At 43.6% G+C, this 27,502-nt stretch overlaps 2 protein-coding genes across 7 annotated transcripts in view; one reads left to right on the top strand and one right to left on the bottom strand.

Moving 5' to 3' along the window:
* LOC119853859 (centromere protein J-like) overlaps nt 1–27,502 on the top strand; it is a 66,655-nt gene that overhangs the window by 11,511 nt on the left and 27,642 nt on the right. For 3 of the 6 annotated variants that reach the window (XM_043511296.1, XM_043511291.1, XM_043511290.1), the window contains exons 3-8: nt 1,729–1,816; nt 13,745–13,990; nt 15,034–15,129; nt 16,452–16,593; nt 20,374–20,473; nt 26,006–27,455. In XM_043511296.1, coding sequence (XP_043367231.1) covers nt 1,729–1,816; nt 13,745–13,990; nt 15,034–15,129; nt 16,452–16,593; nt 20,374–20,473; nt 26,006–27,455 — 2,122 coding nt within the window. Of the gene's footprint in view, nt 1–1,269; nt 1,817–13,744; nt 13,991–15,033; nt 15,130–16,451; nt 16,594–20,373; nt 20,474–26,005; nt 27,456–27,502 lie in introns of those variants that run through there. The other 3 variants (XM_043511292.1, XM_043511295.1, XM_043511294.1) reach the window with 3 other exon arrangements.
* Nucleotides 5,696–7,519, bottom strand: GPR31 (G protein-coupled receptor 31). The gene has a single exon (XM_038397393.2). The coding sequence runs from the start codon at nt 7,490–7,492 to the stop codon at nt 6,524–6,526; it is 969 nt and encodes a 322-aa protein (XP_038253321.1). The 5' UTR covers nt 7,493–7,519; the 3' UTR covers nt 5,696–6,523.

The raw sequence follows: 27,502 nt of genomic DNA on the forward strand, positions 1-27,502 counted from the left end.
ACCCATCCTCTCTCTTCTTCTATGACCCCCACCCAGCCCAAATTCACAGAGTGCCAAGCAGGTAAGGCATTTTCAGCATGTGGAAAGAGTGGAACATGGCTATTTATTTATTTATCTATATTTCAGTGGCACTTAGATGCCCTAAGTGAAATCACAGCCTAATTGTGCAAAGCATTATGCATATATGTAGTAAGAGACAGTCTCTGCCCTGACCAGCTCAGAAGGGCAAATGGGACAGAGAAGTGAAGTGACTTGGCCAGTGTCACTCAGCAGGACAGCGGCAGAGCCGAAAATAGAACCCACGTTTATGGAGACACCTGCAAATCCTGTTGGCTTTTGTGAGAGTTGTATGTGCTCAGCACCTCTGCAAATCAGGTCATGAATTATTAACATAGCAGCTCACAAATCTGCCAGCAAATGTATTTCACTCTACTGATATAGCTTATTCTAATAGGGCTGGGTGAAATGTTTAAAACACTTGAAATTTCAAGGAAATTGTTTTGCAGATATGTTTTACTGTTTTTTGACTGGCTTATAGAGTGGTCTAAATTTTTCAAATTTTCAAAGAAAAATTGTTCAGGAAAAATTTCATTTTTTTTTCCAAAATGTGTGCATTTTCCTACCAGCAATAATACTGAATAACACTGTGAAATAATTCACTCTTGAATATTTTTTTAAGTATGTGTGGTTTGACTGTAAAAACTGCCATAAGACATCAAAGATTGGGAAAGTGAGTGGAAATACTGTCAGGATTAAAATTGTGTTTAATTTTTTTCCATATATGTTACTAACAGTATCATAGACTATTGCATGTGAAAGAATTTGAAAACTCTACTTTTCATCATTTATGTGGTTAATTTACATTCAGAATTTCACTCAAGTTGGACAGTGAAAAAATTGTCAGTTTCACTTCCTGATTCTCATGCCCTAGCATAGAGCCTTGTACTGGACTATTTTGAAAATCCTGCTCCCGTCCTGCCCCGCAATACCAACTCCCACTGGATCCCGCATGGTTTCTTGCATTTTTATCCCACTCCCACCCGCAAAACCCTTAGATCCCACAAATCCCGCAGGAAAGACAGATTTCCCCTTGCCACTAAAAATAAAATGGTCAGTATATATATATACACACACTATTTATACTTATATATATATGCGGAATTCAGACAAAATTTTTACCATTCAAAGAATAAAAAAAGTCTTACTTAAACCATGTAAAAATACTTTAACTCCTAATAATGGACATAAAATCTCTTTCTATCCCCCATTTAAATTTAAGAATTAAAAGCTTTATTTAAAAAAAAGGAAAACTTGCTTTATATTGCTGAAATTTTATTTATGACAAACTGATGAGAGATTTAGTGTTTTCCTACAAATTACCGCAGTCTTTTTTTTTTTTTTGGTTGTTGCTTTTTTTTGCCCACCTAATCTCTCCTGCAATAAAGTACAGTTTATCCGCTCCCACTATTACGGCGGCGGGTCCTGCAGGACCCATGGGATCCCAATCCCACTGCAAGGCTCTAATTTAGCCCACTGCTGTTTTCTTTGAGTGTTATTTCTGCAAAAGAATGTTTAAATACAAATACACTTTTTTTATTGGAATAAAACAATGGAATCACCTTTTAAAAACAAACAAACCTCAAAACTAAACTCCAAAAAGAAAGATTCCTTCCTGTTAAAAGGGAGAGGTGAGTATATTTTAATTCATTTTGTTGGTACTATTTACAGAGCCCAGGGCAGGTGATGATGGAACAGATGGAGCAGCTGCAAAGGCTGGTAACTGAACAACAGAAAATCATCACCTACTATAACCCAGGTACTACCAGGATTTCCTCCTAAGAACTCAGTACTGTAAATGGCAGCTGTTCACATTCCTACAATAAAATACTGTAGTTCCCAAAATAAATTCAAGCTATGATGTGGGGTTGGTTGGAGGAGGTAGAAGGCTCTTCATCTGAGAGTTGTACTAAAATATTTTATTCACACCACAAAAATGATAACTCCAGAAAACTTTTCTTTGACTCTTAAGTATTTCCTACAGACATTTCATGTGTAAAAGTGCATTTCTGTTTAATACTAACAGACATTCATGTACATGTGTCGACTAAAGTCTAGATTAAAATTCATTTGTGTTGTAATAAATTTTAGTGTAGTGGGAGGCACTGCTAAAACCTAAAATATCATCTTTCTTGCTTTATAAAAACTAGATGAGAAGGGGAAGGGAAGGAATTCAGCAGACAGGGCTTCTAGAAATAGACTTTCCGTGCTGGTAACTCACTCTCTTCCCCACAACACAATATAACTTCCGGAACAACTTCCTCCATTAATGGTAGCAGTACCAGAAAATGCAATCAGCATAGCAAATAAGAAAAGGAGAATCCACCCTCTGCAGGGATTTCCCTCCCCCCGCCCCCAATTTTGGAATGGGTGTGGTTGCACAATGCAATGTGAGGGACCAGCTGGGATCTCCACCCACTGCACAGAATCTGGTTTTGCAGGGGCCCTCTGCATGAGTGCAAGCAGGGGGAAGTAGAGAACGAGGCATGGAAAAGCCAGAGGCTCTTTGAATTGGTGCCCTCCTGGAGGTGTTTCACCAGGGGGAACAGTTTTTTTCCTTTTGGACAGGGCTTCACAGTGCCCCACTGGCAGATGTTGCCTGTGGTATGTACATCTGCACATTGCTCTGGCATCCTGGCCTCCCCTCTCCACTTTCTGGGCTACATTACCCAATTTGGGAATTGCAAGTATCTTGTGCTGCTGAGATGCCTTGAGGACAGACCTTCTACTGCTGGTGGTCTGCAGCTCCAGAACATGCCATCACATATGCTAGGCTAAACTCTAGTTCATCAAGAACCCATGAAGCATGATTCCTGCAATGTTGTAATCATGGATCACCTGCATCCCTTAGAAAACGTCTTCTATCACAATTCTCTACAGTTTCAGTTTAGCATCCTCAGTGCCTGACAAGCTCAGTGACAGTAGGAAGTCTTTTGGAAGCAGTGGAGTTACACTGGAATTACACTGGTGCAAATGAGATTGGAATTTGGTCCAGTACTTTTACATAAACAAAATCTGAATAGGTCTGGCAAAATGCTTAGGATGGCAGAGCTCACAAGTAGGTTTAAACTGTTCAACGAGCACTTACAATGCAAATTTCACTAATTTTGGTAATAAGATCATATTTTATGTGGTTAAATGGTTGTTAAATGATTTCTCCATGCTTTTAGTGACACAGACTGTTTCCAACACCAGGCATGCCTATCCTTCCATCTTCCCCTACCTCCTTCTCTTCGCAAAAAACACAGGCCATGGAGTCATTGTAAAGAAAATCATGTTCCATTTGTGTCCCTCATATATAGTATAGTATGAAGAAGTACAGAATTTTTCTTGCATTTGTGGGTTACCATGATGTGTGTTTGAGTAGGGGTGTCAGGGTGTAAAATTACGGGACTAGCTTCAGACTGCAATGTGGTGTGGGAGGGTGGTTTTGGTAGTGGGGAAGTGCTGGAACAAGCAAGTTTTGACTCTTTAAATCCCTGAGTTCTGGCTGTCTGTCCAGGGCAATGTTATAAATATACTAGTCCATACTTATGATGATAGAGTTTGATTGTAAAAGGGTTTTGTAAAACTCTCTGTGCATGGAGGGGGGAAATATAACTCAACATTTAATACTTTTTAACTCTTGTATAGCTCAGAACTGGTTTTTCACACTATTTGTGTGTGTGTGTGTGTGTGTGTGTGTGTGTGTGTAAGGGATGGAGGGAAACCTGGATTCCAATGGACAAGCTGCATGCCATGACTCAGACTGGCAGGTCTTGGGTAGGGTGAGAATATCTTTTATTGGACCATGTAATGGGGTGGGTGCCCCACTCCTGCAGAAAAGGGGTTAAAAGCAGCCCTGGAGAGGACTTCAGCAGGGAAAAGGATTAAGAACAGCTGGGGGAAGCTGACTGAGTTGCTGACCACAGCTAAGGCCAGCTCAATCAGGGCCCAGCTGGCCCTATAAGAGGGCTGGGGGCCAGGCGCTAAAGAAGTCCCACTTTAGACCTGGAGTGGGGAGGGCTAGCTGCCTGGGAACAGGGTGCCTGAGCAGAGTACTGCTGGGGAAGGGCAAAGGGAGCTGAGGAGCTCCAGCCTGATAAATCCCCAGGTTGCAGGCCTTGGTGAAGGCCTCCAGAGGCACTGGGGCTGCAGAGGGGCAGCCTGAGGATAGGCAAAGGCAGCAGGTCCTACCCCCTTGCCAATGATGAGTGGCCATTACACTGCAGTCTGCCCCAGTGAACGGGGGCTAGCTGATGACTGGCAGTAGCCACTGAGGCAAGGTGGGTCTAGAGGGTTGGGGGTTCCCTGGGAGGGGAGACCCAGAGTGGGGGTCCTGCTGGGGCAGAACCCCAGGGAAAAAGGCACCGGGGGTCTGGGAAGGACACCGGACCAGTGGCAGGTGAGACACCGGCCTGCAGAGGACACTCCAGTGCTGGTGAAGAGCTAATTCCCTGGCCGACCAGCAGGAGGCGCCATGCCAGTGAGTCATTGCCTCGCTACAGACCAACTTCTGTTGGTGAGAGAGACAAGCTTTCAATCCACACAGAGCTCTTCTTCAGCTCTGGGAAAGATACTGAGAGCGTTACAGCTCAATACAAGTGGAACAGAGTGGTTAGCATAAGTAGCTAGCTCATATTCTAAAAGACCATTCAAGGTAGAGTGGCCTGTTAACACCTTTGCAGTCATAGGACAAAAAGGGGGTTAGTGGATTATAGACTTGTAATAACCCATACATCCAGGGTCATAACTCTGCTAATCACTAAAAATCATAGACTCAGCAGAGCTCTTGAATGGTCCAATAAAAGATATTACCTCACCCACCTTGTCTCTCAAATATCCTGGGACTGAAACAGCTACAACTACACTGCATAGGTCTTGGTTAGGACATTCAGCAGCAATTGATGATCCTCAAGGATGTTGTGGGTGTCTCTTGCATGGTCCATCTTCTGTGATTGTAGGGAACTGGGTGTTAAATGGACCTTCATGCTGCTATCTTTTTATATTTCTATAATGCAGAAATAATGATTGGTAAAGAAATAAAAACTTGATTTAAAAATTAGACCGTTAAGAAATAATACATGCAATTCATAATGATTCTTGGTATAATATTGTCCACACCTCTGCATTTCTCACTAGACCCAAGATTTTGTTCCACCAGATGATAGAATGAGTGAATTGCAAAGCTTCATGGGTTCACAGAGGTAGCATTTTGCAATCAAAGGTGTAAATCTTTTGTAGTTTCACTTCCCCCACTCCTGCTGTACTATGTATAGGAAACATTCTTGACAAAAGACAATTAAGTCCCTCTATCCAAGGGGTGGGCAAACTTTTTGGCTTGTGGGCCACATTGGGGAATAGAAATTGTATGGCAGGCCATGAATGTTCACAAAATTGGAGTTGGGGTGTGGGAGGGGTTGCAGGCTCTGGGGTGGGGCTGGAAATGAAGAGTTGGAGTGCAGGAGGATGCTCCGGGCTGGGACCTAGGGGTTCGGAGGGCAGGAGGGGAATCAGGGCTGGGGCAGGAGGTTGGGCATGGGGAGAGGTTCGGGGTGCAGGCTCTGAGCGGCGCTTACCTCAAGTGGCTCCCGGAAGCAGTGGCATGTACCTTCTCCAGCTCCTATGCATAGGCGTGCTGCCCCATCCTCAGGCACTGCCCCTGCAGCTCCAATTGGAGCACGTAGGAGCTGGAGCGGGGCCATGCGGCTGCTTCCAGGAGCCGTGTGGTATGGCCCCCGACCCTGCACTCCAGCTGGAGCGCCGGAGCTTGGCTAAGCCACATGGTGCGGCCCCTGACCCAGCGCCCTGGCTGGACCACCAGAGTGGGGCAAGCCCCAGACCCCGCTCCCCAGCTTGAGGGCTGGCTTAAAATGGCTTGTGGGCTGGATCTGGCCCGTGGGCCATTGTTTGCCCACCCTTGCTCTATCTCTATAAAAATAAAACAATAGTGCCTCACATGTACATGAAGGAATAGAACATGGCTAGTTTGGACAGAATTATTTATAATCTAAATTCAAGTTTCAGTCAACATATAAGGAACAACTGCTTGTAAAGCTTCATTTTTAAAATGTTAATCTTTACATTAGGTACAGCTAAGCATAAAAAAATAATTTTAAGTCTTGGAGAATCTATTTGGCTTCTGTATATATCATAATTTTAAACTGATTTAAGATGGCATCCCCTACTCCCACTGGAGTCAACAGGAGTTTTACTAAAAAAAAAAATAGTCAGATCCTCTGCTGGCATAAATTGGCATATCTCCACTTAAGTCAATGGAGCTACACTGATATACATCAGCTAACATTACATCTAGGTTTTTGACTTGTTTAACTAGAATTCCAGCCCAATGTAATGAAAGGGGTTAGAAGGGCTGAGTTCTGACAGACCCTTCATTTGCAGGATAAGACATGGTAATGGGGGGGGTGGGAGTTTCCTTTCCAACCTGGCATATACATTAGAGATTATCAGAATCTTTCCAATTGCTTCAACTTTCAGAATCTTTGGAAATGTCTAAGCTCTGGGGTTCCACTTCATTTCTTCTCACCCTTAGAGAATTCAAGATCTTTCTATAGGAACTTCGAAAAGTCGGGCTTGAGATGCAGTACACGATGGGGTCCATAGCACTGTTGAGATAGGTCCAGCAGATAGTAACATCAAATACATTCACAGCAAAATGAAAAGCTGCACAGCTTTCAAAGTTTTGGAGAATATACACAAGAACTCTGCCCAACACACTGGGCAGGAAGCAAACTCCGAACACCACCACCACTGCAATCACTAACAACATGGCTTTCTGCAGCTTAGGTTGACTGCTCAAATCCCGGGGGCTCTTCTTCAGCTTCCTGATGATGCCAACTGTGCAAAACAAAATGAGGCCAAAGGGAACGAGAAACTCCAAAAAGAATACGATGACATGCCAGATGCTGTAGAAGTTGGTCTCTCCTTGTAGGCTGAAACTGCGGCACTCAGTGAAGGTTTTGGGTAGAGGAGCAACCAGGATCTCAACAGTCAATCCGATTGCTAAAATCCATACCAAGCAAGCAATGACTCTAGCATTCCTGGCTGTGAGAAAGCTGGTTTTATTGTTAGGGTGGACCACCCGGAAATAGCGATCCAGAGCTACAGCGGTGAGGAATGCGATGGAGACAGCTTGGGCAAGAGACAGCATGAAGAGTATTACCGAGCAGAATAGCCCTCTATAATCCCATGTCTCTAGAATGCTAAACCTGAGAGCAAGCAATAGTCGAAACGGCAGGCAAATGTTCAGCAAGATGTCTGCAATAACCAGGTTGAGCAAGTAGACGGCATGCGGCTTCCAAATTTTCAAATGGAAGTAGAATGTCCACAGAGCAATAGCATTGCTTGTGAGTCCCAGCCCAAATTCCAAAATTAGTAGGATGTTCATGGCTATTTCCACAGACTCATTGTAAACAGAGCAGTTAGAACGTGTCATTTTCTGCTGGCTTCTCAAAAGGACTGAAAAGGATAATGATACACTTCAAAGCACGCCCCCCTCCCAAAAAAAGGGTTTCTTTTCCTCCTGATACTGTAATTACTTCTGCATTTCTCAGAGAAGGAAGTATACCATCAACATCAGGAGGTCAAAAGCAAACCACTATTAAGCATCAGTAAAATGTTTTCCACCAAATGCATCCGATGAAGTGAGCTGTAGCTCACGAAAGCTTATGCTCAAATAAATTTTAGTCTCTAAGGTGCCACAAGTACTCCTTTTCTTTTTACGAATACAGACTAACACAGCTGCTACTCCGAAACCAGTAAAATGTACTGTGTACTACGTATGTGTGTATATTTATACATACACGTAGATGTGTGTACACGAAACCACACATAGAATAGTTTCCTGAACATGAAATCTTGGCCTGAACCTGCACCTCCTGTGAAGCACTGAGCACTCAACTCCCAGTGAAACAATGTGAGTTGAGGATGCTCAGCCCCTTGAATGATCTGGCTCTATTTATGCTTTATAGATGTAAAACCCCAGAAAAATGTTGTGTTATTTAGCCTGCCATGGTACACACATGTCACTATTATGTTGCCATCCTTTTTAGGGAAAAGAAAAGACGGTGACTTATTGAGAAAATCAGTATCCCAATAAGAGAGAGAATTCCATTTTAATGTCTACCACTTCTATGCAGCTAAAAAAAAAGGGGGATGGCACATTTCTGTGTGTCTGATCAACAGTACTTCAAGTCTCATTACTAATGAGTCATTGTCACTGGATTAAGTGACACTAATTATACTGCCGTTCCCAGAGAATATACTGGAAATGCAGTAACATAATGTGCCATGATTTCTTCCCCAGTGTGCTTAAAATGACTCCAGTTTCTGGAACTGAAAGTCATTGAACATTTTTTTAAAAAAAACCCAAATGACACCTCTCTCTCTCTCTCTCTCTCTCTGACCCTTTGCTTTCTCAGTGTGTATACACACACTATCTGTTTTCAGAGTAGCAGCTGTGTTAGTCTCTATTTACAAAAAGAAAAGGAGTACTTGTGGCACCTTAGAGACTAACAAATTTATTTGAGCATAAGCTTTCGTGAGCTACAGCTAACTTCATCGGATGCATTCAGTGGAAAATACAGTGGGGAGATGATTTACCACTTGATTTAAATCAATCCACTCTTCCAGAAATCATCTCCCCACTGTATTTTCCACTGAATGTATCCGATGAAGCTCACAAAAGCTTTTGCTCAAATAAATTTGTTAGTCTCTAAGGTGCCACAAGTACTCCTTTTCTTTTTACTATCTGTTTTGTTTTTTTCTTCAGTACCCTTCTCCTTATAGGCGCTGACTCTGTGGGAACTCCAGGGCCAACCTCCCCTCCCTCAGAGCCTCCTGCCCTCCAGCAGCCCCGCCAATAAACTCCTCCCTTTCCCTCCCAGCGCCTCCTGCCCGCAGAGGATCAGCTGTTCTGCGGCGTGCAAGAGGTGCTGGGAGGGATAGGGAGGAGCAGGAATGGGACTTGCTCAGGAGAGGGGTGGGACTGGGTGGGAAGAGGCAGGGCAGGGGCGGAGCAGGGGTGGGAAGATATGGGACGGGGTTGGGAGGTTGGGGACAGGGTGGGGTGGGGGCAGGGCCTGGGGTGGGAAGAGGTGGAGTGCAGGCTTGAGGGAAGGGGTGGAGTCAGGTTGGGGCCTAGGACTGAGTGGGGGTTGAGCACCCCCAGGGAAAGTTGAAAGCTATGCTTCTCCTCCTAGAATTGCTCAGCTTTCTCCACAGGACGGACTGCTTTCTCCAAGCCCTTCAGAGGGTAGTAGTGGGAAGCACACTTGATTGGTGCTTCAGAGGGAGAGAATGAGCCAAATGCCAGCTGCTCTCTTTCCCCCTGCTGTGTGCAGTAGGAGTCTATGATTGGCGAGCTCCTATCTAGGAATCCAGGAGCCACCCAGAAATCCAAGGGAAAAGCTGTGAGTTCCTGGAAAATGTGGAACAGGTGGGGAGATGCTGAGGTGTCTTCCCTAATTCTGGGGTGCTCCAGAGGCTGGTGCAGCCCCAGGTACAAGTTAGAGCAGCCCCAAAGTGGCCTAGGCTGTGGGCTTTGCTGCAGTCTAGAGTAATTGGAGCACAATGTCCTCTAGCCATCCCCCTTCCTTATCTGCTCCTAGCCATGTCCTTCGCCAGAGACTGTGTGTGAGGGTAAAGGGCTCTTGGCCCTGTGCTGGGGTAACTTCTTAGAGGGGTATTGCAGACTTTTCATGCTGTTGCTGTTGCAGTTAAAAGGGCTGCTTTGTGGGGCAGAATCTGTCTCCATGCCTCACAATACCCACTTGAGGTGCTGTAGGTGAGCAGTGTCCCTCTTCCGAGAGTCTGCTCCAAGAGTTGAAGAAGAAGGCTCCAAGCTGGGAGTGTGCACAGGAATTAAGTGGAGCTGTCAGGGATGGTTTGAGGGTGCTTGACAGGATAGAAGAGACAGATGGGTGAGGAGAGGAAGAATTTAGTTGGGGCTGGTCCTGCTTTGAGCAGAGGGTTGGACTAGATGACCTCCTGAGGTCTCTTCCAACCCTAGTCTTCTATGATTCTAAGTGCCAGTGGCTGCAGTTAGGCAGCTAGCTGAGGTTTCGGTATTGACAGAGAAGAGAGAATGAATCTGCAAAGTTACAGTTTAGAGAAAGATGCACTATATCTGTCTAAGAGGAAGGCAAGTCCTCAGTATTCTTGCAAGCAAGTTAAAGAAGTATGGATTGGATGAATGGACTATAAGGTGGACAGAAAGCTGGCTAGATTGTCAGGCTCAATGGGTAGTAATCAACGGCTCAATGTCTAGTTGGCAGCCAGCATCAGAGTGCCCCAGGGATCAGTCCAGTGGCTGGTTTCGTTCAACATCTTTATTAATGATCTGGACAATGGGATAGATTGCACCCTCAGCAAGTTTGCGGATGACACTAAGCTGGGAGGAGAGGTAGATACACTGGAGGGTAGGGATACAGTCCAGAGTGACCTAGAATTGCTCAGCTTGGAGGATTGGGCGAAAAGAAATCTGATGAGTTTCAACAAGGACAAGTGTAGAGTCCTGCACTTAGGACAGAAGAATCCCATGCACCGCTACAGGCTGGGGACCGACGGGCTAAGTAGCAGTTCTGCAGAAAAGGACCTGGGGATTACAGTGAATGAAAAGATGGATATGAGTCAGCAGTGTGCCCTTGTTGCCAAGAAGGCTAACGGAATATTGGACTGCATTAGTAGGAGCATTGCCAGCAGATTGAGGGAAGTGATTATTCCCTTCTATTTGGCACTGGTGAGGCCAGACCTGGAGTATTGCACCCAGTTTTGGGTCCCCCAGTACAGAAAGGATGTGGACAAATTGGAGAGAGTCCAGCGGAGGGCAACAAAAATGATCAGGGGGTTGGGGCACATGATTTATGAGGAGAGGCTGAGGGAACTGGGCTTGTTTAGTCTGCAGAAGAGAAGAGTGAGGGGGGATTTGATAGCAGCCTTCAACGACCTGAAGGGGGGTTCCAAAGAGGATGGAGCTAGGCTATTTTCACTGGTGGCAGATGGCAGAGCAAGGAACAATGGTCTCAAGTTGCAGTGGGCGAGGTCTAGGTTGGATATTAGGAAACACGATTTCGCTAAGAGGGTGTTGAAGCACTGGAATGGGTTACCTAGGGAGGTGGTGGAATCTCCATCCATAAGAGGTTTTTAAGGTCAGGCTTGACAAATCCCTGGCTGGGATGATTTAGTTGGTGTTTGTCCTGCTTTGAGCAGGGGGGAGACTAGATGACTTCCTGAGGTCTCTTCCAACCCTAATCTTCTATGATTCTAAGTCATTACTTTCAGAGCGCGCTATGAGCAAAGAGCATGCAACTGTCTATGTGGCCAGGCAAAGCCATCTGTTAAGAACATTTTCCATATGGAAATCAGTGTATGTGAGACAAAAATCTCAGGGTGGTTGGAACTTGGTTTTATATTGTATGTGAAATGCAATTTAGTCCAGGGGGATTACTAGTGTGCTGAATCAGATGGGGCAGGACCAGACTCTGAGGGTAACAGGCAGTTCTAGCCATTGCCTGTAAGATGAAGCTCCTTAACCCCTCTCCTTAGCTAACATAATGTTATATATTATCTCTATACTAAAATACATTTTTATTTTCAGTTTCATGACCAATTATTGATCTTCTGAATGATTCCATTGATGAGTTAGTATAAAATGACACAATTGGGACAGCACGACAGGCCTTTTACCCTATAGACCAGCTACATTCTGCATAGATTTCCAAGGCATCTGGTTTTTGACCAGAAAACGTGGTCAAAAAGGGACCCTGGTGGCTCCAGTTGACATTGCTGACTGGACCACTAAAAGTCTAGTCTGTGGCGCAGTGGAGGCCCAGGGCTAAGGCATGCGCCCTGTCTGCCCTAGCTCCGCGTGGGTCCTAGAAGTGGCCACCAGGTCCTTGCAGCTCCTAGACTCATGGGTGGCCAGGGGGGCTCTGTGTGAGGCTCCCTTCCCCAGTGCCAGCTCAGGAGTTCCCATTGGCCAGGAACCGCGACAAACGGGAGCTGCGGGGGCAGCAGTTGCAGATGCAAGGGCAGCGCATGGAGCCTCCCTGGCCACCCATGCATCTAGGGACTTCAGGGACCTGGCAGCTGCTTCTTGGGAGCCGTGGTAAGCGCCGCTGGGACCCCAAACCCCTCACCCCCTCCCGCACCCCAACCCTGTGCCACAGCCTGGAGCCATCTCTGACACCCTGAACCCCTCATTTCTAGCCTCACCTGGAGTCCACACTCCCAGCCCAGAGCCCATACCCCCCAACCCCCTGCCCCATCCTGGAGTCCTCTCCCATACCCCAAACCCCTCATCCCTGGCTCCACACCAGAGCCCGCTCCCCCAGCTGGAGTCCGCACCCCCCTCCCGCACCCCAACCCCCTGCCCCAGCCTGGTGAAAGTGATGAGTGTGGGGGAGAGCAAGCAACAGAGAGGGGGGGATGGAGCAAGTGAGGATGGGGCCTCAGAGAAGGGGCAGGGCAGAGTCGGGGCCTCAGGGCAGGGGTGGGGAAGGGGGCAGGGTATGGGTCTTTGGTTTTGTGCTGTTAGAAGGTTGGCAACCCTAATTCTGCAGTCAGAGCCATCCCATGGGTACAGCAAATCGGGGCGACTGCCCCAGGCCTCATGCTTTGCGGGGGACCCACGGGCCAGAGCTATTGGCTGGCGCAGTTGGTCCTGGAAGTGATGGATTCGTCACTTCCAGCCCGGGCCCCGCATCCCCCTAGTGATGGCCTGTCATATGCTGTCTTCATACTGGGCATGAATTTTAAATCTTCAAGAGATTTACAAAACAGGTCAGGTGTGACCCGGTGCCTCTGCTTGCTTGCTTTCTCTGCCTCCCTTGTCAGCTGTTGCTCCTTTGTTTCCCTGCTGTGCAATCAGAGAGGCAAAGAACAGGGAGCTAGGTTCCTGGCAGGGGGAATCTGTCTAGTAGTCAGAGCTATATTCCCTGGTGACAGAGGACAGCATTGCAGGTAAAACCTCCTAACAATTCAGAACCTTGGGTTCAAGTCCAGTATTCAGCGAGGAAAGATGAGATTGGCCTGGTCATCTAGTTGGAGCTGCTAGCCAGTATGGAATAGATTTAATTTATTATTTGATGTATCTCATTAGGAGGCATAGTTCCTTCAAAATTAAATATTTCAGAGCAGTATTAAAGTTATATCTATAAGGTCTAGAAACCTCTTCTCTCCAGGTGTTCTACCCTGACACTAGAAGTGCTCGTACTGACGGTCCCTACTCTGTATTTCTGGTGTCTCGGTGCTCTTTGGGAAGGCCCCCTCACTTCCAGCACTGCACTGAGAATGCCTTAGTTCCCCTTTGGGAGCCATCGCAAGGCTTTTCTGTTTAGTCATGTTTTTGCTTGATGAGCTGGCCTAGAAGGGATGGAGGGCACCTGATTTTCTTTGCTTGGGGGTACTTTGTGAGGACCCTTTAAATAACAGTGTGTCTGCTGAGTTATGCTTTGATCTATGTTTCATAATTATGGGCATGTAACTGTTGGTTGTGGTAGGCCTGGTTTAAACATTAAAAATAAATCTTATAAGAAGTTTCAATATTTTAGCATTTTGGCTGAACATGAAAACACCAGTAAACATGAAAAAATGAGTATTTTAGTACAGTGCCTGTTTAGCAGGAGTATTCTGGGTCAGAACTGGATTGCTGTCCAGACTGACTTTTCTCCTTTGTTTGTTATCACAGGCTTTTCAGTCTATCCTGGCACCCCTTCCCAGCTCGTTGCCATGGTGCCAACACTTCCAAGATTTCCTGCCACTTTATTTCCTGTCCAGCTCCCTTTGGAAAACTCTTCACCAGTCCAGAACAACGGATATTTACAAACCAGTCCATCAATAACGCAGACTTCCCTTCAGAAACATTCCCCAGTGTCCTCACCCAACAGTAGCTGCTCAGAAACCTTAGGGGAGCGCCCGCAACCTCCAAGTCCAGGTGGGGAATTAACCAAGGCACTGGAAATCTGCACCCAAGGACATTGTGCAAATCATGAAAGCTAAAATCCATATGATTTTTGATGGATTTTTTTGTTTTAAAATAAAGTTTGAAACTCATTTCCCCACTAGTTTGAGATGGTGGCCATGCTATTTCAAGTGCTAAACAAGTAATCAGAGGCTTGTTGATGTGGGGGGAACAGAAAGTAAATGTTAGATTAAAATAAAAAAGTTGAGTTACAGAGTAGGGAACATGGTGGTTTCCAGGAGAGAGATGGTAAGAAGGAACTGAGTGATATGGCTTCCAAAGGCGATAGATGCGTCTGCTTAGCCGAGGAGGAAGTCTCTGTGTTAGCAATCTCTGTCTTCACAGAGGCACATGGTCCTGCCTTAAAAGGACAGGGATGGAAGCTCTGGTCTGGCTTTTTTTCAGTATCACACTGTACTGTACTCATCCTCTCTAACAGTATTTCTCAACCTTTTGATAACAGGGACTGGCTTGCAGCCTTCCTAAACTGTGTCAGGGAAATCTCAGTGACTGGTGCCAGTCCACAGACTGGTAGTTGACAAACTGCTTTATGAGAAAATGTTGAGGAATGAGAAGGAAGCAAAACCAAAGTGGTCAAAGAAAGTGATAGCAAGAAAAAGAAATGAGAAACTAGGGTAAAGCAGGGAGAATTTATTATGGAGGGGATGAAAAAAGTGCAAAGGGTGAAGGCAATTAAATGACAAGGGAAGAAAATATAAATCAGATTTTTGTCCTAGCTTCCTTTAAGTTTACTTTATATCAAGACCAGCTACAGCACAATGGTATGGTTTCCTGTTACAGTGGGAGACACCAAGGGACCCATTCAGCAGGGTATGTAAGCCGGTGCCTGACTTTAAACACGACTGATTAGGCATATGTTTAAGTACTTCACTGAACTGGGGCCTAGTGGAAATTACGATGGGTATGTTTTGGTAGGCCCTAGAGTTGAAAACTAACAAAAAGTATCAAAATGTATATAAACTAAAAAAAAAAAAAAGGTGTTTCTCTGACTATAGGGAAAGAGATCAAGCCATTATCTCGAAGTGATGGAAGCCCCACAAAAAAACTTTCCAGACAGGTTGATCAAGAAGAGGAAATCACATCCAGCAAAGGTGAATTACAGGAACAGATCTGAGCAATATATTGAATTGCTGTAAGAGAAAGACTAAACACGCTAAGTGTATTTTGGGAGGGTTTATGAAGGGTATTTTCTTTCTCTAGTACACTGCGCATTATGCATATTGTTTTTCCTCTTACTTTTGAAAATTGTAGAGCTAGAGATAGAGCAACCCTTATATTAGAGTACTCATCTTGGCGCTGTTTGTAAAGTTAGGCAGGCACTGTAGTAAGGCAATGGAGACCGCATGGCCCAGTGCATTTGGCGCAGGCTTGGAAGCCAGGAGAGCTTGGTTCTTGTTCCAGTTCTGCTACTTAACTTGCTGTGGGACCTTGAACATGCCACTTAAACTCTTTGGGCTGTATCTCCATCTGGCATATATTAGCACTGCTCTATTTACTTCCTCTGGAGAGCCAGCCATAAACTAAACTACAGCTGATCACAAGGAGGAGTAACTTACATCTCCCTGCATTCTTGGTAAATCACCTACATTAAGTCATTCAAGCGAAATTAAACTAGTTCTTAACCTCCATTAAACACTTGCAGATGCTTTTTCTCTAGGAGCAAAATACTCTCCCCTGCACAAAGCAGGAGTAGCTTGGCTTGGCCTGGGGGGTTGGGATGTCTGTTGGAGAAGAAAATCAAGATGTCTCCACAGGGTTTCAGTAGCACTTGCTGTATTTGTGCTGTAAAGAGTGGACACGAGTTGCCAGCCATGTCATGTGTGTGAAACATGAAGGATCAAACATAGGCTCTTCTGCTCCCAGACCACAGAATTCTGTGATTTGAACTAAAGAAGTAATTCTCCATTGGTTGACACTAGAATTAGGTTTTTATCAAAGTGACAACCTACCAGTTGTAGGGAGTCTTGCCGGTTGGTTCAGTTTGGAGAGTGTGGGGGACTGGCACATTTTTGTGACAAAACCTCCTATTATGAAAACTACATGCAGCTCTTCTTGTGTCCATTTAGTAGGCTAGCCACTAGGAGGTGACATAAATGCACACACTTGAGCAGGTTTAATTCTAACCTGCAGATAACAATGCTGGATAGACTGCTAGACACTGACTAACCAAATTTCAGTTAATTTCAGTTTTGTACATTGAACGGGCATAAATCAATTCATTTTCACTTTTCTTCTTTGTAATCATTAGATTTAGGGATTATTCTTATGGTCTTTTGTGAGTCTCATTCTTCCATCTAGTTAAGTTTAAAATATTCCAGGAAGCATTTTCAAACATTAAAAAAATCTTAGAAGTTATAGAAAACTTGAAAAATGTCAAGGCTTCCTTCTTATGTCCCTCCTTACTGCTGTTTAGATGAAAGCCCACTAAAGGAAGAGGCTTGTCCGAATACTTTGCCTGCCATTAAGGAAGAAGAGGGAGAGCAAACTGATGAACAGATTCCCCTTTCCCCTTTTGGCATAAGGATGGATGCAAGGACTAGAAACCTGGAAGACAGGTGAGGAAAGGGTTTAGTTTGTCATGCACAATGATACAAATAAAGCTGTTGGTGAACAGTCACTACTTTTCCTCACTTTTATACACATACAGTCCTAGGTGCTGTAACTAGGGGTGCTGGGGATACTGCCACACCCCCTGGCTTGAAGTAGTTTCTATATGCAGGGTTTACAGTTTGGTTCAATGGCTCTCAGCACCCCCACTATAAAAATTGTTCCTGTACCTCTGCATACAGTAAATTGCAAATGCTAGCATATCAATGGGTATCACAGACAAAGCTCCTTTCCCTATTATGAGATTAGTTTGTGTGCATGGGCAAAGTTGGGACAGATCCATGGCTCCTTTATAGGACTGCCAGCTCCAGAGCAGAAACACCGATGACAACATTCAATCACGTCCTAGGAAAAAAAGCCAAATGGAGGAGGTATGGTGGGAGGGGGCGAGATGCCCTGAGCACACCGGTGTAAGTGGATATGCAGGCTAACCAGCCAGAGAAAGAAAATGAAGTCCAGAGATGGGTTTCCAAACACACCAGAATAGATCAGCTCAAACTACTGGTTAATACCCCCCTTCCCCCACCCAGGCCTTTTCAGTTTAAGGCAGCTGGGAGGGGAGAGGACTGTTGTACAGAGCTCTATATTCTAAGTTGCCCAGGTAACCAAAGTCCAGTTCAGCATGTTATATACAACAAATTGTAAAAGTAAAAGATGGAGACCAAGACTGGTACAAACTGGACTGTTTACATTAAAAGAACTGGGATAAAGGGTCTTTAAAGCTCCTGCTAAAATCACTGGCTGGCATCACTGAGCTGAATGATTCTAGAAATGGAAGGAAATGTTTGCAGTTGAAATCACCAACATGTGTTTTCATTGGTTAATGTTCATTGCCATCCATGGTCTGATATTGCCCATCTGAGCAGCACTGAAAGGAACAACGGGATGCATGGACTGCAAGAAGCAAGCTCTACCATCGGGGTGGCCGCCCTGTCAGGTTTAGGGATCCCGGGGCCCACCACGACACTGCTGGGCCTTTGTCATTCTCATCCGCACAGGCATCCTTGCCAGCCCCAGTTAAAGAGAGGGAACCAGATGGCATTGCCACTTCCACTGGCTTTGGCTACATCCTGACCAACACTTGGGATGTGAACCTTCTGTCAACCCCTCCCAAATGTCTTACTTTCTCCCCCCCCACCTCCATTTCTCCTCTTTCCTATCTCTCTCCTTTTGCCTTCTACCTAATAAGACTGGCCAGCCAGGACAGCTCCACCTTTTGCTACACTGCTGTGATCCTGTGACTGGAAGGGCAGCTAAAAGCAATCCCTTAAACAGCCTGATGCTGGTAAAAGTTTGCCGGGTGTTCGAGTGGCTGATCAGACTGCACTGCACCTGTGTTTCCTCTAGCAGCAAGATTGTAAGTGAAAATCAGCCTCACAGGCAGAAGCTGCATTTCCTATCTTTACTGTTGCTTTCTCACGCCTTTCATGTGCGTTTGCCTGGTTTTGCCTTAAAGGAAACTGGACCAGACTTCAACTACAATAACTGCTCAAGATCATCTCAACTAACTTTTTCTCTTTTCCTCCCCAAAAAGGACAGCTAAGACCGTAGTTAATGCCATCTAAAAGACAGTTACACATGGGTTTTGCCTAGATAAGATTTTATCTAACTAAAGAGAAAGGGAAGAGGATGCACCCTTCCCCCTACAACAGCCTCCTTTGTAGTAACTTCTTCTTTTCTTGCATAATCTTGCCTAGATCAGCCATGTGATAGTGAGGAGCCAGATAACCCCTTTCATGTCAAAGCACCCTTACACCTTGTCACAGGAAGACATTCCTATTAAAATAACCTAGAATTTCCCAAGATTCAGGATTGCCAACCACAAGTGTTTAAAAATAATAATGAGTCAGTCTCGCACACCCCAGATTGAGACTTTTAAAATGATAATTTTGGGGTTCTTTTATTTGCCTTCTGAATTTCAGATTCAAATCTTCCTGCTCTTCTCCGCAGCCTTGAGGGCTAGAAAACTGGGGTTTTTTTAAAATGAAAGCAGAGATTCTCACAAAATCAGAGGACTCCTGGAGCTGAAGCTTTAAGAAAAAACACTAATATTGGCAACTCTGAGATGCACACTACATACATACATACTTCTCACACACACTTTCTTTCACTCACTCACTCCTTCCCTGGGGCAACCCTAATTATTCCAGAAACAACTTTTAAATATTAGCAACTATGCATAGTTTAAAAAGCAGCAGGGCAGCAGAAAACAAGAAAGAAGAAGGCTGACCCCTGTGGACAAGAAGACTAGGGATAATTTTTGCAAAAGCACCCTCCATTTTTGCATATATAAACACCTGCACACACACTTCTCGAGCATTTGCACGCACAGGTGGTAGCACGTACAAGTGCAAAACCCATTCCTGCATTAGAATGTATCAACTTTCACACATGAGAATTAGTGCTTGAAATGGTGTCTGCAAGTGCAGAGTTTCTTGCGAACAAGTGAAGGCTAGTTTGAGGCCCTTTGAAAATGCAGCCCTTAGTTTCCTCAAGTGATTAAGCCCAGGCATAAAAAAATCACCTGGTGCCTCAAGACGTCTCTTGAGCATTAGCTACAATTATAGCCATAATTTTACTCTTTGTTGAGCTTCAGAGAGCTCCAGATCAGGCAATAATGTCATCAGCAAGCAAGGATCATCCACCCGGAAGGAGGAAGTAATGATAAATACTGAGATGCTTTTCTAAAGCAAATTAAGAACATTTCCATATGTGTCCTCAGCACGCTTGTATTTTCACATCTTATGATGTTTTCAAGATTTGCTTTCCTTGAGACTTCAGAGACCTTTTAAGTAAGCTTGTAGATACATCCCCAATAAACTTCTGAAAGGTTTACCTCTGCTTCACTACCCTGGTCTATTATTCAGAGACTTCCATTTGGCCTTCCAATGCATTACAGACATTCTTTCTCTCCTTTGCCAAAGTAAGGGCATGCTGTGATATGTCGCTTTTTTCACCAAATATTGCAGACTTCTCCCTCTCACTGCATTATTCTCTGCTGGAGCTGGTGTGGGTCTGGGACAAGAGCCTGGAATGAGCAGGCTGTGCAGGGTTGGAAAATAGTCCAGCTTTTCAAATTTATTTTTCCTTTAGGCATTTTCTATTTCCCAGTGTTTTAGAAGAAATTGCTGTCTGTCTGTCTGCAAAACATATATTCAGGCTCACACAGGATATTTTCAAGGTGAAAGGTGGAGCCTGTAAGGATCCAGAACCCAGGTCTGTAGGGCTCCAGTTGACCAATGCTGCCCTGCCACTCTCTGGCAGCTATGGTAGAGCCATGATCAGTGCACTGTAAACCTGGGAGACTATGCATCACAGGAAGTGCCATCCATGGAAGCCTCAATTAGCAGTATCCCTGTGACCTCTGCTTGGTCCAAGAGGATCACTATTTAAGAGTTCCAGGAAGCTGTCTCTGCTAGTAGGTGGATCACTGGTTGACTATTATGACAGACCTTACTCCAGCCCTGTCCTGCTCCCTTTCTTCATTCTAGATCTAACCCTTGGCTCTGGATCCTGGCTTTTGGCCCTGGCTCCATGCACTAAGCATGGGTTCCTATGTTTTGGCCCTAATAGGTGCCAGGTTATGTTTGATTCATTGCTCGGCCACTTCCCCTTTTTCAAAAATGCAGATTACCTTTGAAATTGGAACTAGAGGTCAGCTGTACTATAATTATAAAGAAAATAGCTGGGAAGTTATTACATTTGATGCCATCTTATTCTTTGCCTAGACCAATCAGACCAGGAATTGGTGTAAGACAGAAGACTTTTGAAGAATTTGTTGAAGAACAACTTAAAGTAGATTCTCAAATAACAGACAACCACCAGCAGGTACTGTATTATTGGCTGTATTGATGAAACTGTTCAGCTTGTTTCTACAAGTCCCTATGGGTTTAAGTGGTACATGGGACTTGTTCTGGTTCTTTGCACAAGGGTGAATTTCTCCCCTCAACTGTTAATAATGCTAGAGAGGCCTAGACTAGCTTCCACAAATTAAAGCTGTGTCCCCATAAATGCACTGTGAAATGCTGTTTGCCTATGATATTGCTGACATTTTGTGAACTGTTCAGTGTTCACAGTATCCTTCTCATCTAGGTACTTAATGGCCTATATTCTAGCTTCCTCCAGTTTATTTAAACTAAATTACATCTCAGGATGACTCTGTTATTCCATTAGTCACCATTCCCTATCCTAAAACTGTCGGTGTTTGATAATCAAGTCCCTCTTCTTTTTGTCTTTTCTAATGTGAATTTAGTGCTTCATTCTGCCTGGTGTTGAGCATGCTGGTCCCAATCCTGCAAATTAAGCACATGAGTAATCCCACTTGCTTATTCAGTGAGATTGCTCACATGCTTAAAGATCAGCATGTGCTTAAGTGCTTTGCTGAACTGGGGCCAGAGTGCTCAGCACCTTGGGCAGCATCAAACCCTTAATCCTGGTGATATGTTCTGATCTGGCTGCCCTGAAGACAGATCTTCAAATAATTCACAGAACAGGTATATCTTGGACACTAACGGTCCAGACTTCTAACATGCCTTATTGACGTTGTACTCCAAACCTGATCTGGATGGGCTATGTGGGAATGGGGGTGAGAGGATGTATCATTTTCCAAGGCTCATTAAGTCCTTTCTGCTGAGATTAAGAGCAAGGGTACAATGTGGACAGATACAGATTTTCAACAGCGCTCAGCACACTGGATGAGTGTCACAATGGGAGCTACTGGGTGCTGAGCACTCTTGAAAATCTGGCCCTTAGTGTCAAATGTAGCAGTGGCTTTTGTTCACTTGAAATTGGGGGGTCTGAGACCTGTATTTTATCTTCAATCCTGTCTACCAGCGCTGCCACCTTGCTATATTTACTGACCTGGAAGACATACAATTCAGTATCAAACATTTGGAAACCCAGAGCAATAGATTCCTGTTTCCTCTTTGTCCACCAACAAAGAAACGCACAAACTCAAACATTATCTTCCTTTCTATATGATATTACACAAAACAGTCATACTTGCCTTAGCTGCAGGCAAACTTATCTCATCTTTATCTCATGTTCTTTTTTCCAGTATCATATTTAGTACCACTAGTGATAACACAGAAGGAAATAAGTTGTGGCGGGTCATTTAGTACTTATATTTGCATAAGGGATAGCTAGTATGTAGGTGCTCCTGAATAAAATGTTAAATAGTAGTAGAAATTAGGGCCAAAATTTTCCAACCTGGGTGCCTAAAATTAGGCACTTAAATCCATATATAGGCACCTAAATTAGTGGCTGATTTTCAGAGATGCTGAAAAATCCAAAGTCAGTCAGAAGCCCAAGGTCTCAGCAACTGAAATCAGACTACTAACACAGGTGCCTCATTATGGATTTAACTGCTTTAACTTTAGGCATTCAAGTTTGAGACTGTTGGCCTACCATGATATGATTAAAAAGTGTGGACATAGGAAAAACTTGTTACAGAAAACACACAGATCTATGGAGCCTGAACCAGACCCCTTTCTTTTAGCTCCGAACCCATGGGCCTCTACCACTTGAGCTAAAGGAGCAGCCCTGTAGCTGCTGCTGGTAGTTCTCATATCCTCTCTGGGGGCTAGTTGTGATTCATTTGCTCAGTCACCCAAAGTCAGTACCGTAGACTAGGCTTCTGGTGGCCCAGTTACGTTTCTTATTGAACCCTTTGTTTATATTACTGTATGTGAATCTTTGCACTCGGTGGAGCCACGTGCTCTTTCTGAATAATAGAACGCTTAGGGCCATATCCTGTCTGGAACCACATGACACGCCCACTCATAGGAATGACGTGAATAGACTTCCCTGCAGGCACTGAGGATTCCTAAAAATAAAAATATTTAGCTTTTACATTTGCAGTGTAGTTGTAGCCGTGTCAGTCCCAGGGTATTAGAGAGACAAGGTGGATGAGGTAATATCTTTTATTGGACCAACTTCTGTTGATGAAAGAGACAAGCTTTTGGGCTACATGGAGCTCTTTTTCAGGTAGCTCAAAAGCTTGTGTCTCTCACCAATAGAAGTTGGTCCAGTAAAGAATATTACTTCACTTGCCTTGTTTCTCTAGCTTTTGTGTGGTAGTTTCCACCCCCAGATAACTTTTAAAATATTAATTGATCCCTATAATACTCTTGTGAGTTAAGTGTTTTACAAATTAGGACAATCGGATAGAGAAGGCAAGCGGCCGCCCAAGGTCACTGCGGGAATCAATATCACAGCCAGAACGCAGAAGTTTCTGGCTCTTAATCCAAGACTCAGTCCGCTGGACCTCGCACGTCTCTCTTGGGGTGCAAAGCACAGGTAAAGGAGGATGAATTCCTCCCTCCTCTGAGCTGGAGATGGGTCTGTCACCTTTGCACCCAGGCCATAGCTGCTGGTACAATGTATGGGCCCTAGTAGCAGCTGAAGCTTACTGTACAGCATCCCTTTCCCTCTGTACACACACAGTTTTGTGGTCCAGTGGATCAGTGCAGTCTGAAGATCTATTGTCCATGCCACCATTCTGCTGTCTACCCACAAACAACCCTAGTCTTGCTTCCTCAGCACACAGGGATGTGGAGGCTTCTGCTGTCTGCTTTTTGCTTCCCATCATAACGTGTTGTTTCTGTTAAGCTTTGGGTCTTCTGTGGCATGGAGGGTATTTGGCCTTTTTAGAGATTAAAGGACATGTTTTGGGTTTTAAAGTTTTTATGGTGTCGTGTAGTTCTTGTTCAATTCAGATATCTGAACAATAATGGGGTACACATGCACATTGGAACAGATGTGACATGAGGTAAACAGAAAGAATAAACTATCTTAGTTTAGTGATAAGCATAACACAGAATCTAGAAGGTTCTTATAAATCTCTCACAGGTTGGTTAAGCATCAGAAGAAGAGCTGGGCAGGAAATGATTCTTCTGTCCCATGACAGTTTTCAAGATTACAACATTTTTTCCCAAGTCTGAATCAGGACAAAAAGTTGGACTCTCAAAAATGTTTATGAATTGAAAATCCAAAAAAAACCCCAAATTCTATTTGGGTCAATCAAAACCTGTCATTTCGATTTTGACCATTTTTATTTTATTTTTTATTTTTTTACTTTAATTAGCATAAATTTCTATGCAAAAATTGTTTTGAACCAGAAAACAAGAAATATTTTATTTTCAAAATAGAAACATCTTTTTTTAAAAAAAAAATTTTTTTAATTGAAAAATGCATTGAATCCAACCACTTCCCGTGAAAAAGTTTTGGTTTCAACAAATATCCCTCCCCACCCCAAATTCCTGACCTAATCAGAAGGCTCCTGAGCCTGGTAACTTTCAACTATGCAAACTGTCAAGTGCTGACCTATTGTTTACAGCTAGGTTTTCCAGTTCAAATAAATACAATTAAAACTCAAGTGAAGAAAAAATCTGAGACCACTTGCCAGGAGTTCATCCCTGGGTGTGTGAGATTTCAGAAAAAGGTCAACTTTAATATAATTCAAGGAAAATTATCTTTATAAACAGATTATTAAAACAACAATTTTCTCTTCTTAAATATTATCCATTAATCTATCTATCGGTAAACACTGCAAAATTGACAAAATTATCACCACAAACCAGAACATTGTACTCGATATCACTAAACCAGAATAGAATGTATAACATTTTGAAACTTCAAGGTGATACAATATACAGCAATCAATTCAGGTACTACTATAAAAATACAAGTAACTTAAGAAAACTTTTTTTTTAAAGATTATCTGGATTTACAGAACTCAAATTACTTATTACCATAAACCTTTTCACTATTTCGTGTAGTGCTGTCCATGTGACATAAAATCAAAGGTGTTTACGTTAATAAACTTCACTGGCCTGAAATTAAAAAAAGGAGAGTTCTAACTCCGATCAGGATTTTTGGGAGGCTTTTGCCAGATCACATCAGCACAATAGCAGGCATCCGTGGTTCACTTTAATCTGAAATTCTGGGAAATCTTAGTATTTCTTTCTACATGGAAATGTAATAATAAAATGAAGTAGTGAATTATTTGCTATGCAATGCTCAGTTATATTCATTACATTTGTCTATCATTCTGCCTTCTATCACATCCTTTATTTGTTTCCTGTCTTTAAATTCTGTGCACGTTGAGAGGGATTTTCAAAAGTTCCAAAATTACTTAGGAACACAAGTCCCATTGACCTTCAGTGGTACCTGTGCTCATAAGTGATTTAGGCACTTTTGAAAATTCCACCCATTATCTCTCTGTATTTCTGTTTTCCCCAGAGTATAGTAATTCAATATGTGCTTTACAAGTAAACCATAAAGCTTTAAAAAAATACAGCACAAAATCCTGTTTAAGGTTCTCTTCCCCCCAGTGCAAAAGGGCCATCACTTGGCCTAAGCACCACCAGAGGCCTCAAAATAGGGTTTTAGTGGGACTTAAGTGATACAGAAAGGCCAGGTCCTGTCCATCTGCACAGGGATGCATGTTGCCCTAACAGAACATGGACTAAATCAATGGACTGCTTTTGTGAATAATCTGAGCAGGTTTCAGATTTAAGCGCAGACTAAAAATATATTTCCTTGCAGTTGTTAAACTATGAGAAACAGTGAGAATAATTTGCTTGCCAGAATCTGAGGTTATTGGCAATATCTGATGTCATCACTAAACTCTTTAGTGCAGTGACTGTGGGTCAGATTCTGTTGGCAGTTTGTTAGTTTGTCCATATACCTGATCTTAGAAAAAGAGGCCATGATTCTGTGCTAGCTTTGATGTCATAACCTGTTGCAGAGAGCACAAAATCATGAAGTCAGATTTTTGCAGATTAATTTATATATCTGTCTGTAATTTTTATTTAAAAAAAAGAAAAGAAATGCAGGGCCTTTGCCACAAAGTGGTCACTGAATGACTTTTGAACATTTTTTATACTTTTCATCTGAGATATTGAAACTATTTCACTGTTATGAAAGCAGAAATAGGAAAACACTTCGATCACATGGAAATAAAAATTCTAAGATAGCTGTGCACAAGGACTGAATTAACAAAGAATATCTGGGCATTTCAGAAGTGAGTTTTAACCTATGTTAACCAAACACTCTGGAAGGGTTTTTTTAGATTTTCTAAAACATGATTAACTAAAATAACACTGTCTGAACATTATCTCAGTATAATATTCCTCCTTGTGAGAATTTATTTTGCGCTGTGTGACTTGAGCAGTATAAATGCTAGAAAACTAACATAGTGTGTTTTTAAAAAGTTTTGATATAAAGGAAAATAGAAAAATGTGGCATACAACAAAGAAACTGTTCTTATTATTATGGCTTCTGCCTAATGGGATCTGATTTCTCTCTCCATTTTTGAAGAATGTCTCATAATTTAAACATAATTTTTGGTATTTGCAGAACTTCTGTGAGGCTAAAATGACCCCTCAGAAATCTTTCCTGAAATGTGGAGAAGGCATTGCAAGGCTTGAAAAAAATAAAGAAAACCTTGTGAAAGAACAAGCCAAACATCCCAGAAGAGTTAGTTTTGATTGCCAGAATCTCTTCTCTTTGCCTCGCCAACAGGATGCAGGAAACTTACAGCTGGGGAAACATTTAAATAGTTTACACCGATGGGTCAGCAGCCCCACGTTGTTGGTCTCTAATGAAAAGAATACAAATTGCACTATCTCCATGAATGAAATAAAGGCTCAGGTTGACAGTAAGGCAAGAGATCCTGAGCAATGCCAAGACGAAAGAGGAGAAGGAGGTGGTGAAGAAGAGTGTGCAAAGGAGGATCCTGTTGTACCACAGCAGATGAACTGGGCTGAACTCCCGCAGCAGTGTCAGGAACAAATTACTGAAATGAAGCTACAAATAGGTGAGAAAAATAAAGCTCAAAGTACTGATTCTCTAGGACATTCAGACAAAGCAGACAAACGTTCCATGGAGTCTACAGTTCAAAAGGACCTAGATATTTTGGGTCAGCGTGTGAAGGGCAATCTAACTCAGATAGCAAAAAAGCCATTGGAAATCCTTCAAGAAGCTTCTAAGCTTCAGAATTTTGAAGGAAGCAAAACCAAGCAGATGGATTGGAGCACAGGTCTCAAATTCACACCAGGTGTGAAAGGAATTAGCAGTTGCCACAATGAAGATTACACTGTGAGCAAAAGAGCAGAGAGCCAAAGAGGACCCACCACTGGGTTTAAGATGATTAATGACAGAATAATGAAAGTTACCCACAAATCAACTCAAGGCATGGACAGGAAAAAGAACATCACATCTGTCAGCCACCAGCAAGAGTGGCAAAGCAGTAGAAGTGCTGCCAACAAGTGGAATGCTCAACCTTTGTCCAGTGGGTCAGGCTGCACATCTACTGACAGTGAGGATGACCCCAAATCTTACTGCTCTCGGACTCCGACAACGCAAGTGCCTCAGAAAGTAGGTCGCACAGACAAAAATTTGGATCTCTCTGATGCTGATTATGCTAGTGATGAGCCCAGTGACGCAGAAGAGCTGGCCCTGAAAAAGCACACCAAGCCACCTCCAAAGAAACTGGGTGCTCAAGAGATAAAAGGCAAGCAGGATCTCTCCCTCAGCACAAGCAGCAGTGAGTCTGGTAACGGGGTTGCCAGATTGAAAGGAAACAAGTCTTGTTCTTCTCTTCGAAAGTCTCCCTTTCGGCCCCCAAGATCTGTGAGAGGTGGAAGAGAGCCTGAGACAAGGAGTGAGAGTAATATTGGGGATGTTAAAAATGTAGATCTGCAGTCATCACCCTCAACATGTGATCTGGTGACCAGCCTGTTCCCTGCATTCAAAATTAAAGACACCTTTGCAGAGGAGAAGACGCAAAGAAAACCGGTTCTGGGTACGCTAAGTAAGGGCTAAGCAAAACTTCTGTCCCGATGTCAGTAGCAG

Source organism: Dermochelys coriacea, chromosome 3 (genome assembly GCF_009764565.3).
Source record: "Dermochelys coriacea isolate rDerCor1 chromosome 3, rDerCor1.pri.v4, whole genome shotgun sequence".
In the NCBI taxonomy this organism is placed as follows: Eukaryota; Metazoa; Chordata; order Testudines; family Dermochelyidae; genus Dermochelys; species Dermochelys coriacea.

Bases quoted from the DNA above. Each gene is read 5' to 3' on its own strand.
- GPR31 (XM_038397393.2), bottom strand. From the start codon at position 7,492: ATGACACGTTCTAACTGCTCTGTTTACAATGAGTCTGTGGAAATAGCC.